Raw genomic sequence first — 12,142 nt, forward strand, 5'->3', positions numbered from 1 at the left:
TCCGCATCCTTTGCAGCGTGCAAGGAACCGCGCCCTTACCAGGAACGGCGCGAGGAGTTTTCGGTCTCAAGACCCAGCCGCGGTACCAGACACACCGCTTAGAGCCCAAGGCATAGTTCCCGGTGCCCTCTCCCACCCGTCACGCACGCACTCGCACACGAGAGGCTTTGCGGGACTCCGGTGAGTCTTGCCGCCCTCCACGGCCGCAGCCAGCTCCGGTCGGACCGCGAGCAGCAGAGCCCGACAGCGAGCGAGTCGGCCCCGGGCCGCAACCCCGCCGGCCGCAGCGCGCGCCGCGGCTCCAGACGCGCATGCGCGGGCCGGCGCGGCGCGTGTCCCCCACGGCGCTCCGTAGCGCTCCGCGGGCGGCCGAGCTCCACGTCGGCCGCGCAGGCGCCCCCGGCCCCGCTCACCTGCTGCCGTTGTCGCCGTCGCCGCCGCCGTGGCTGGATGGAGGGCCGAGGCCAGCCAGGGGCACCCGAAAGCAAGAGACGCGGCGGCGGCGACGCCGACACCCGCTGGACGCGTGTCCTGATCCGCCCGCGGAACGAAGGAGGCGGCCGCGAACCCCGGCCCCCGCGGTGGTCCCTCCCGTGAAGGCGCCGCCCGTGTCGCGGCCACTGGCTCTCCCCGGGCAGCCGCCCCTCAGGTCTCATTTCTACTCAGGACCCCCCACCCACCCCCACGCAGCGCCATGTTCAAGAAACTGAAGCAGAAGATCAGCGAGGAGCAGCAGCAGCTCCAGCAGACACTGGCGTCCACGCAGGTACGGCGGCCGCCGGCCGTGGGCAGAGCGGAGGATGGGTCCTCCGCCGCTCTTGACCTCGAACCCGGGCTGACCCTTCGCCCCGGCTCAGAGGTCGTCCTTGACCCGGCTCGGGCGTCGGTGGGTGGGGTGTGTGTGTGACCTCTGTTAGAATTTGCCTCCGACCGCCCCATCCCGGCCGTAGCGTTCAACGAGGGTCTTGCAGGACCCGATTTCAGCTTTTGCACCCTTTGGAGGGCGGGGTGGCGTTCCCCGGGTTCCCCCGTAACCTGTGTGTGACCTCTGGGGTGGCCTGTCCCCGCGCCGCGGTGGATCCGCGGGGCAGCCCCTCCCCCCGGTCGCCCGCAGGACTCAGGACACCTGCTCGGGTCCCCCCATGAGTTCCAAGCCCCGGTCCCCGGGCTCAGGGCGTCCACCAGGTGGGCGCGGGCACCGGGAGCCGGAGACGGGGGCTGTGGGTCCCTCCGCGCGCCTCGGGGCGTCGGGGCGCGTCGCTTCCCGCTCGGGCTCTCCTCCTCCTGGGTGCGGCGGGGTGCAAGGGAGAAGGGGGCGTGGGAGTCGCGAGGAAAGGATCGCCGTCCGCGCGTCGGCAGGTGGATTTGCCGGGTGTGTGTGTGGGGGTGGGTGGGGGGGAGGGTCTTTGCAGCGAGAGAGCCAGGGTTGGCGACCAAGCTCTTCCTTCACGGATGGGAGGCCAGCCTCAGCCTGCATTTCAGGGGTGCTGCCTCCAAGATCTGAGTTTTATGGGTACTTGGAGTACTCGGTCCCTAAGCGCTCAGTGCCTCTGTCACCGTATTTTATCTGTGTTGAGATCAAATAAAGGCACGTGGGTGTGCAAAAGATTGAGAAAACAACCCTCCTTGATCCACTGCGTTGTGTGTTCGGCCCCAAGGCAAAAGTGGACGGATGGGACCTTGATTTGGTGCTGGTGTCAGATCCCTCTGTTTGGCCAGGTCCACGAAGAACAGAGCAACCCCCCGGGACTGGAGAGCGAGTGAACGGGGAGGTAGAAGTTCAGGTCAGAGAGATGGAAAGTTCTGGGGACTTTGCACAGCTCTGTGAATTGACTTAAAGTCACTAACTTACTTGTCAGCCTGAAAGTGGTTGAAACAGTAGCTTTGATGTTACATACAGAGTAAAATATAGGAAGTGCAGAATCTCAAATCTATGAAATCAGGACTTTTTAGTGTGAAGCCCCAAAGTAGTGGTAAATGTAATAGGAATTTAAAAACAACTCCAAGTTTACTAAATGATTGCCTGAATTTTGAAGTGGGGGTAGGCATAACTGCTGGACAGAACATTCAGTTCAGAAGGATTGATTGGAATATATCTGGACTAGTTTACATACCGTGGTTTTACCTGGGATCACATAACAGCTAATGTAGCTGTTGCTTTGCGTGTGGGAATGTTCAATGAGAGGCACTGCATAGTCGCCAGGTGGGAGTGATTCCTGAGCCCTGAGCTGGGGGTAACTCCTGAACACTGCAAGGTGTGCTCCCCCTTTCCACAACAAAACACCCCCAAACTAATAAAGGACGTAGAGCAATCTTCATATATTTGAAAAAAAAAAAAAACAGCTTAAGGCTGGAGAGATAGTTAAGTTGGTAAAGTGCTTGCCTGGTGTGCTGAAATCAGGGTTTGATAATGGTCTCAGGAGTAAGCCCTGAGCACCACGGTGTGGCTCCCAAACAAAACAACAACACCAACAATAAAAGACTCATGAAACTTAACCAGAGTAAGGATTGCATAAAATTCGTTCATTTGCTTTTAAGTTTGTTAGAACTAGAGGAATATATTTTATTTTTACTTTATTTATTTATTTATTTATTTTTTTGCTTTTTTGGGTCACACCCAGCGATGCTCAGGGGTTACTCCTGGCTTTGCACTCAGGAATTACTCCTGGCGGTGCTTGGGGGACCATATGGGATGCCGGGGATTGAACCCGGGTCGGCCGCGTGCAAGGCAAACGCCCTACCCGCTGTGCTATCGCTCCGGCCCCGAGGAGGAATATATTTTAGAAAATCTTTTTCTTACTGGCTTTTAGGATGAATTAACTCAATTTCTTAAATTTTGTAATTCAAATATACTAAGATATGGTTGCAAATTATGCACAAGTCAACTCTGTGTTCCATTGGAGCTACTGGTAAATTCAGGGCTCAACCTTCTGCGCAAGGTGAGAAAAAAGATTGGGAACTTTGGTGTAGAACATTAGTTAATGAGCTAATGAAGGGCTTCTAGATGCACAGAATTTTAGCAGTTTGGTTTGTTTTTTTCCTTCTAAATTACAAAATATTAGCCAATGTCCTCATTTACTTAAATGTATTTTTGATAAAGTATGACATTCTATGTTTAATAGAAGTCTAGAAAGTATGAAGGACTAGAAAATTTTCCTCCAGAACATTGAATGTATTTCTGCTTTATCTTCTAGTGTCATATGTTGCAGATGAGAGTACAACTTCAGATCCATTCCTTTGGTTTTCGGGGGATATATGCTAATTTTTTAGGATGATGATAAAGTCTTTCAAGTAGATTTCTTCCATTTTTTTTGTAATGGTCCTGTAAAGAAAGCAGCAACAATTATGGTTCCAGTTAAGAAAGCCAAGAGCAGTCTGGTTTCTGATTTCTTCTCACCTTGGAGGAAGTGAATCCACGTGGTCCGCACTAATGTTGGTTTCATGAGTCATGTCAGGGATGGAGAGTTCCAACTAGAACATCCATCTCTCGTGGATCTTTCTTCCAAAGGCTTCACACTAGCTGTGGAGAAAAACTTCTTCATTGGTAATTATCCTGACCTTTGAATCCTTTTGATGAAACTTTTCATAGTTTTCATATTTCTTTCTTTCTTTTTGTTCTTCTTTGAACCACACCCAGCTGTACTCAGGGCTTACTCCTGGCTCTCTGTATATGGATCATTCTTGGTGGTGTTCTGGGGGAGCATATGTGGTGCTGGGGATTCGAACCAAGTTTGGAGGGCCATAGCCTTTGTATTCTCTTCATTTCCCCTTTTTATGCCCTCCTCCTTCTTTCATTATTTCTCCCACCCACACCTTCCCTTCCTCCCCCTTTTTAAGTCCTGTTGATCTCTTTACCAATCTCCTTGGATTGGGTCTTTGTCTTACTTTCTTTTTGCACATTTTTTTTCTATTGAGAAATTTCTCGAAATTTTAATTTCAGCATTTTCCATTAATGTATTTTAGTTATCATATATATAATCTGGACAAATAGTAATAATAGTCATCAACATTTATTGAGTATATAGGTATTTTTTCTCAGTCCTTTGCATATATCATCTAAATTATTATCTTCAGTATTATATATGGATTTGAATTATCTCCCATTTTACAGATAAGAGATTGAGGTGGTGGGAGGGTAACTTGTCTATACAGCACTGTTGTAAGAAATAAACTCAGGTATGAATCTAGGCACTTGGTTCTAAAGTCTGTTCTCTTGATTATTGCACTGTGCTTGTTGCTTTGTTATTCATGTTGGTAGCAGTTTGAGGTTGTTTATTGGAATTTGAGTCTCAAAACTCTGAGGGGCAAGCATTATATATTACATAATTATTTAAGTTTTGTGTCTCAAATATCTTTATTTTATCTGGGTCACTTGCTTTATTTATTCATACTGGTCATCTTGTTTTGCTTTCTTTTAAAAATAGGGGCCACACCCAGCAGAACTAGGGGGAGGCAGAGCTACTCCAGGCGATGTGGAGGAGCCATCAGGCTGCAGTCAGGTTGGACAATCCACATAGTTTCTGGGATTGTACTTGGGGCATTACACATGCCAACCTTATGCTCCAGGGTTGTTAGCTCCCCTCCCTCTTGCCCCTCTTTTTTTATTGTTGGGTGGGGACATACCCAGCGGTGCTCAGGGATCACTCCTGGTGGTGTGGGGCAGGGTTTGGATTGTGAGATTGAGTGGGGAGACACCATATGTGGTTTGCCCTAATCTCTCTACTGTCTTTTCTGGCTTGCTCTTACTCCCCCTTTAAAAATTTCTTTTTATTATAACTCTATAATTTGCAAAGTTATTCATAGTTAAGTTTTAGGCATACTAGGTTCTAGCTCTAGTCCCACCACTAGTGCCAACTTCCCTCTCCCAGTGTTCCCAGGTTCCCTTCTACCCCACAATCAGTCTCCTTGACAGGCCTATTTAAAGATCGGTGTTGTCTCCTTCCTGCTTTCAGTGTTACTGGCTCTGTGGTTTGGATATATAGGTATACCACTCCTCTATGCCACCAGTGTACCTGAGGTCCTTGACCCCTGCCCCCCGTTACTTCCCATACACCTCTTATTACTCATTCCCTCCATTTTTTCCCTTCTGTTCTTGTATACTCTGGGGCCCCTGTGCGCCCCTCTCCCCTTTATTATTTTATTTTAAAGAAAACTGTCTTGTGGTTACACATTGTTGCCTAAGCATTCCTGGAAGGTGATCTATTTTGATAATGGACATGTACTTTTTTCTCTGGTGCTGCTACTCTCCCGTGTGGAATTTGGATGTAAGGAGTGGGGATTGGGTAAGGAGGAACAGTCTTTTCTTTTCTTTTTGGGCCACACCCAGCAGTGCTTGGGTTACTCCTGGCTTTGCACTCAGAAATTACTCCTGGTGATGCTCAGGGGACCATATAGAATGCTGGGAATTGCACCCGGGTCAGCCAGGTACAAGGCAAATGCCCTTCCCACTGGACTATTGCTCTGGCCCAGGAAGAACAGTCTTAACAAGAATTTTTCCTCTGATAGCTCAAACAGAGGGTTCTAGTTTGAAAGGTGTCCATATAATTTAATTAAGCAAGCACTCTTCCTTTTTTGGGATGGTTTGGGGCCACATCTAACAAGTGCTGAGGGACTGTCTGGTGCTGGGGATCAAACCCAGGCTCCTTGCATGCAAATCTTGTGCTCTCACCTGTTGTGCTCTCTTTACAGCAGGGACACTATCAGTAATGGTGCAGGTAGGCAGGGCTATTAGCTGGTAACCTGCTACTTTGTACCTCCAGTAACCACTGTTGGCCTAGCATCCCTGAGGCAGGTTGCTCCTTACATTGGCTGTTACTTTTGTCTAGAGGTAGGTTTGGTTTGAAGGAGTCTGACCCCAAGTACCTGTTTATCCAAACCCTTCATTAATCCCTGAGAGCAATAATCTCCTATTCCAGTTCTCGAAACCTGTGATTTTCTTTTTTTCTTTTTCCTTGATGGAGTCTGTGGCTGTTGCTTTCCCCTCACTCGTAGGTGTATGTTTGGAGTGGTGACTTCCTTTGTTCAGATTTTTCCACCGATTTGAATCTTTTTGTATTTGATTCATCTAGTTGTTTGTTTCTGGTCCACACCTGATGGTTCTCAGGACTTTCTCCTGGCTTTGTGCTCAGGGGTCACTCTGATGGTGCTTAGCAACCCTACAGGGTGCAAGGGGTTGAAACCACCTCATACAAGGCAAGTGCCCTACCTGCTCTATATTTTTGCCACCGATGTTCTCTCTTGTTCCAGAGTTTCATTTGCTCATTTCTGTTTTGGCTATTTAGGTCTATCCAGAAGTGCTTGGGGCTTCTTGTTCAGTGCTTGGCTGCAGCTTATAGCAGTGCTGGAGTACCATGTGGTGCTGGGGTTCCTGGGCCCCCAAATGCAAGGCATGCACTCTTGCTCTCAGAGCTATCTTCTGTCTTTGTAGAGCTTCATCTGTGTTTCTATCTTTTTTAAACTCCCATTTCAAATGGGGTTTTGGGCAGGAGAAGAATGTAGCGTTTAGTTTACATACCTGTTCTGGAAACTTAATCAGCATTTTTGTTTTCTTGGGACTTCCCAAGTGGTGCTCAGGGACCCCGGGCATCACCTAGCCAGCTGCCTAGCCCACTGTTCACTGTTCAGAGGGTTGCTGTTTCTATTTAAAGGTGTCTGTGTGTAAAGTAGGAGTTTTGTTTTTCCTTATGGGTTATGGGTGCTTGTAGAAACTACTTGAGTAGCAAAAGAAGAGGACTGGGGAGATGACCGAGGGAGTCAGAAGACTCGTGTGCCCCCTCAGACCTTGTAGGGTGCAGCTAGCCAGACTGCAGAAGCATTCAGAGCCTTTTATTTTCTCATCGAGGGTCCTGCTTGCTTTTTCGATTGGTTGGTCATGAGGCTCCAAAGAGATGAAGTGCAGGAGAGCACCTGCTTATTTCCCAGAGCCTGCCGTGCTGTGCTGGGGGCTGCCTTTGCCTGAGTGGATTGAAATCAGCACTGCACATGGGGTTCGAAGGCAAGTTCTCCCACTGTGGTGCTCATGTGTATAGGATGTTGTGGCTGCATTTTGGGAGAGGTCATCTCAGTAGAATCTTGACAGATTATGAGCATAGTGGGGAGCCAAGATACTGCAGACTTATTATTCCCAAAGGTGACTGTAATTAACTTTTATTGTTGTCCAACAAGTCACTGCAGCTGTAGTGCTGAGTGACCCAGTTAGTGTAGGGGACAGATGCCCGACACAGTGGAGCTGGCCAGCATCAGGGGCCCGCGGACTGTTGTATCTAGAAATGAAGGTCCTCTTCCAGAGTCATGCTGTTGTGAGAGTTCAGTCCTTAGTTAGTGGGTGTAGGACTGGTTTTTTATTTCTTGCCGGTGGTTGGCCACTTTAAAGCTCTTCCAGGTTCCTGTGATTCTGACCACATGGCTTCCAGGGATCTTCCTTTGAAGACAGGAGTGCATCTTTTTGCCTTCTGCCTCTGCCCTCTAGTTGGGGAGGACTGTGTGGTCAAGTTTGGTTTAGAGTCTCTCTCTCTCTCCTCTCTCTCTCCTCTCTCTCTCCTCTCTCTCTCTCCTCTCTCTCCCTCTCTCCACTTCTCCCCTTCCCCCCCTCTCTCTCTCCCTCTCTCCCTCTCTCTCTCTGTCTCTCTCTCCTCTCTCCTCTCCTCCTTGCCCCCTCTCCCATGCCCAGGGAGTACTCCTGGCTCCACATTCAGGCTCAGAGACCCTATGAGTTGCCAAGTATTGAACCTGGATTGGCCATGTGCAAGGCAAGCACCCTACTCACTGTCCTATTTCTGTTCCCATTTTTTAAAATGCATGTTTTGGGGGTTTTCTGGGGAGGCCACACCTGATTGTGTTTGGGATTTTCTCCTGGTTCTGTGCCCAAGGCTCACTCTCTACAGTCTCTGGTGTATTCAAGGGACCGTGGAGAGTGAGTCCTGGGGATCAAATCTGGGCCAGCTGCATTCAAGGAAAGTGCTCTACCTGTGGTACTATTACTCTAGCCCCATGTTTTGTGCTTTTCTGTCACACCCATTTCTTTGGATGATCTTTACTCTTACAATTCCAGAGGCAGATATACCAGACAGCAGGCCCAGCCTTGGGAGCTGGTACTACTTTTCTGAGTAGTACTTTGTAAATAAAGTGGAAATTCTTCCCATTTACAAATGGTGTAAATCCCACCATTTGATTTTACCAATTTACTAGAGCAGTATTGATTATTCAGATACTGATTAGGCTTACACAAGATGATGGCAAAAAGGCTGATTTTCCATTACAGAAAATTGGAGGGAGACTTTTCATGTGATTGGAAAAATTACCTTTTAGACTAGCTATTTCCTGATAATTTGGGCATTTGGTCCAGTGGAATTATTAATATCACATTTTCTTTGAGATGATAGAATCACAGCAGAGAGAATTGGTCAGGAGCTGGTAGTACTTTCTAAGTTTTTTTTTTTCCCTCACAGCAGTCCTTTTATTAAAGAGATATTACACATGACATTTTAAAAGTAGATACCAGATACCAGTAGAGAAGCTCAGTGGGCTGTAGCACATGCTTTGCATACAGGGGCCCCGAGTTCAGTCCCTGACACTGCCTTGTCCCTTGAGCACGCCTGGCAGTAGCCCTAAGCATCACTAGGAATCGCTCCTGCCCGCCTCAGAATATAGATACCAGATACAGCTCCTCTATCTCAGTGGCTGCCTTTGAAGCTCTATTATGGTTTAGAAATCATGGCTCTTGGTGTGGTAAGGTTCTATATAAATTTCTTCAACTTGAAAACTGTTTCTGAAATACTCTGCACATTTGCAAGCTATCTCAGTCCTGGAGAAGCACTGCTCATTCATTGCCTGCTTTCTGTTCTCATATTTTAAAAAGTGTTGACTTTGAATATACATTTTCTAGACATTTAAAACATTGATTGGGCTGGGCCGGAGCGATAATACAGCAGGTAAGATGTTTGCCTTGCATGCAACCTACTTGGTTTGGATCCCCAGCACCACAATGGGCTCCCAAACATGACCAGGATTGATTTCTGAGTACAGAGCCAGGAGTAACTCCTGAACATTGCCGGGTGTGGCCCCAAAACAAACTAACCAAAACAACCCCTCCCCCCCACAACATAACATTGGTAGGGCTTTACCTTTATTTTTATTTATTTATTTTTTGCATTTTTGGGCCACACCATGTGATTCTCAGGACTAACTCCTAGCTTTGTACTCAGAAATCACTCCTGGTAGTGCTCAGAGGCCCATATGGATGCCAGGAATCAAAACCGAGTCATCCACGTGCAAGACGAGCTCTCTACCTGCTGTACCTTTTTCTTATATTCAACCATTTGCTTGTTTCTGACTTCTTACATTCATACTGATCTTTACTGAGAAGGAATCTTCTGTCCCTGACGGTGACTTTTGCATCTAGCTCAGTTCTTCTATCACATATTGCTATTTTTTGGTTCATCATAGAAGGAATGTGTGTGTTGGTTCTTAGTTGTGAGCAGCGGATCTCACTGTGGCTAGTTAAGCAGGAAAGGGAGTCAGTGAATGCTGTTTGCTAACTCACAGGGTTTGCAGGAGGTCCTGAAAGTCTGGACCAATTGCTCTGGCAGTGTCTCAGCGTGGCCCTGGTATTGTGTCTTCCTCTGCATGGCTCAGCTCTCTCCTCGGCTATCAGAGAGGACTTTGGCTTTGCATATCTCTTATGACTCAGTGTCTCTTTTATGACTCAGTGTCGTGTGTGTGTGTGTGTGTGTGTGTGTGTGAAAAAAGGAGATGTGTTAGTGAGTTTTTTGACCTCTAATTTACGGACTTTTAATACCTTATTCTTAAAAAGATGTTATTAAGTTTTTGTAACATTTTCTCCTCCCTGTGCAGAGTCCTTTCAGTTTGTGGGCTTTTTTTTTTTTTTTCTCACCTGTATACTTATTTGCTCATCTCTCCCCTCCCTTCCTTTTTTTTTTTTAAAAAATTATTTTTTAATTGAATCACCATGAGAACAGTTACAGGGCTTTTAGGATCGAGTCTCAGTCATACTATGCTCAGACATCCATCTCTTCACCAGTGCACATGTTCCACCACCAAAAACCCCAGCATACCCCGCCGTTCTACTCCCCTTCTTCCTGGTGGCAGATGATTTTCACTTTACTCTTTCCTTACTTTGATTAGATTCAATTTTCGACAGGAAACTCACTATCATTATTTGGAGTTTTTCCCCCAACAGTCAGACCTGTCGGAATGGTATCATTAGATGGTATGTTTTCTATTGTTGGTAACAAAGAGCATATGATATTGCATGGTTGCGAAAGTGGCCACCCAGTTTTAGAATTTTGGTATTAAGTCCAAAGGTATTTCTGCCAGCAGCCGCTGCATTCTGAGATTGGTTTCTGTGGTGCTGGGATCAAGACTGTTCAGGAACGGAGGAGCTGTACATGGGTGACTGCTCGGGGTCTCATTTGGGCAGGAGGCAGGGCCAGTTCTACCTCCTCCATCGCAAGATTCCCCATGCATCCCGTCCCGTCACTGCAAACTCCTACCTCTCTGTCCAATTGGTTCTAGGTAGTGTATTCCTGGTGAGGTGTTTGTTTCATTGAGATTTTTCACTATATCCCATCATTCTCCTCTGGCTCAGAGAGTCTCATTTGATAGATCTGCTGTGGATCTTACGTGCTTTACTTTGTATTTGAGTTTCTATTTTGATTTGCTGCTTTCTGTATTCTGTCTCTATCATTGGCTTTTGTCATTCAAATTATAATGCCTTGGAGTTTTTTATTTGGGTCTGCTTTTGCTGGGGCCCTTCTGGCCTCTTAGATTTTGGTTCCTGCATTCCTCAATTCAGAAACTATTAGCTATGATTTAACTAGTGGTTCTTCATTGAATTTACCTTCTTGTTCTTCATGGACTCTGATTATTCTTAGATTCTTCCTCTTGACTTCATCCCTAGTTCTTTGGTGAGCTATCCTTTTCTTTTCAGAGTTTTTTCTATCTTCTGCTGTTTTTTTGAGATTTCTTGTACTCATTTTGAAGCATCTCAGCTCTGTCATTCTGATAGCCAGGACCTCTATTGCATTTAAAAATTTTAATTTTATTATTTTTAAATTTAATTTTTAATTATCACTATTATATTTTTCATTCCTGAGCCTTCTGAATGTAGGATTGTCATTTCTTTTTTTAAAAATTACATTTAATATTCAAATGCCAATCCCACCACCATTACACTTTCCCACCACCAAATTTCCATCCAGAACCCCAAACCCTGCCCCCAAGCAGAACCAAAATAATTTATTTTGCATTGCTTGTTATGAATAATCCACTAAAAATGAGACAACAAAGGTTTCTCATTTGAGAGGAAAGTATGTGAAGATTGTTGAATTTCACCCAGGAGCTATTAAGTCATTCTATAAGAGATTAGTAACATGTTGTTAAAGGTTGAGCCTTGTGTGCTTGTATCTATATCTGTATAAATATACTTTTCCCCCAGATTGGTTGCCTTTACTTTAAACCCAGTCAAATGTGGTGTGCTGCTCTTGGCAGATTGGTGGTATGAAGTATGAGATGTCCAGGAATAGGTTGACTCATGGGTGAGGCTCGTCCGAGCGTGTAGAGAGCAGCAGTGAGCATGGCGGGATTGAGTTCTGGAGGTTTTCTGTTCCCGGGTCTGGCTCTGTTGGGGCAGGGAGGGGCCTCACCCACCCCCTTCCGGGTGGCCCCAATGCATTAACACTCATGTGCGGGGTCCAGTGGCATGGCTATGGCACGTGTAGGATTATCACTTATATCCTCGTACTTCATTGTGTTTTGTTGTCTCCCTGTGCTGTCGAGCATCCTAAACATGGTGCCACGAAAGTCATTTGCTGACAGTTTACAGAACTGGTTGGTATGGGTAGAACCTTCCGTACTATTGTTTGAGCTCATTGAGCGTGGGGGTTTCTCTAAGTCTCCCCCACTGTGTTTGCTGTCTTCCTGCTGTGCGAAGGTTATTGCCCCTGTAGATTTGCAGCCATCAGCCACGAAGCCCTCGGCTCAGGAGATGTGCAGGTGGCCTGCTATGAAGATGGCAGAGAGGGTCGGGTGACACAGCCTTAGTTTTCATCTGAGGACACATAGCCCTCAAAACATGAATTCTGCTCTAGCTGGGAGATTGGTAGAGAACCACTGTGTCAGGGGC

The 12,142-nt window shown here is 46.8% G+C and overlaps 1 protein-coding gene across 1 annotated transcript in view; it reads left to right on the forward strand.

The window, feature by feature from the left end:
• Positions 1–374: 374 nt before the first annotated feature.
• The window catches only part of GOLGA4 (golgin A4), a 110,950-nt gene continuing 99,182 nt past the window's right edge, over positions 375–12,142 (forward strand). Inside the window, exon 1 of the mRNA XM_055134558.1 lies at positions 375–766. Within this exon, the coding sequence (XP_054990533.1) occupies positions 695–766 (72 nt within the window). The 5' untranslated portion in view covers positions 375–694. The remainder of the gene's footprint in view (positions 767–12,142) is intronic.

Source organism: Sorex araneus, chromosome 4 (assembly GCF_027595985.1).
Source record: "Sorex araneus isolate mSorAra2 chromosome 4, mSorAra2.pri, whole genome shotgun sequence".
Classification (NCBI taxonomy): Eukaryota; Metazoa; Chordata; class Mammalia; order Eulipotyphla; family Soricidae; genus Sorex; species Sorex araneus.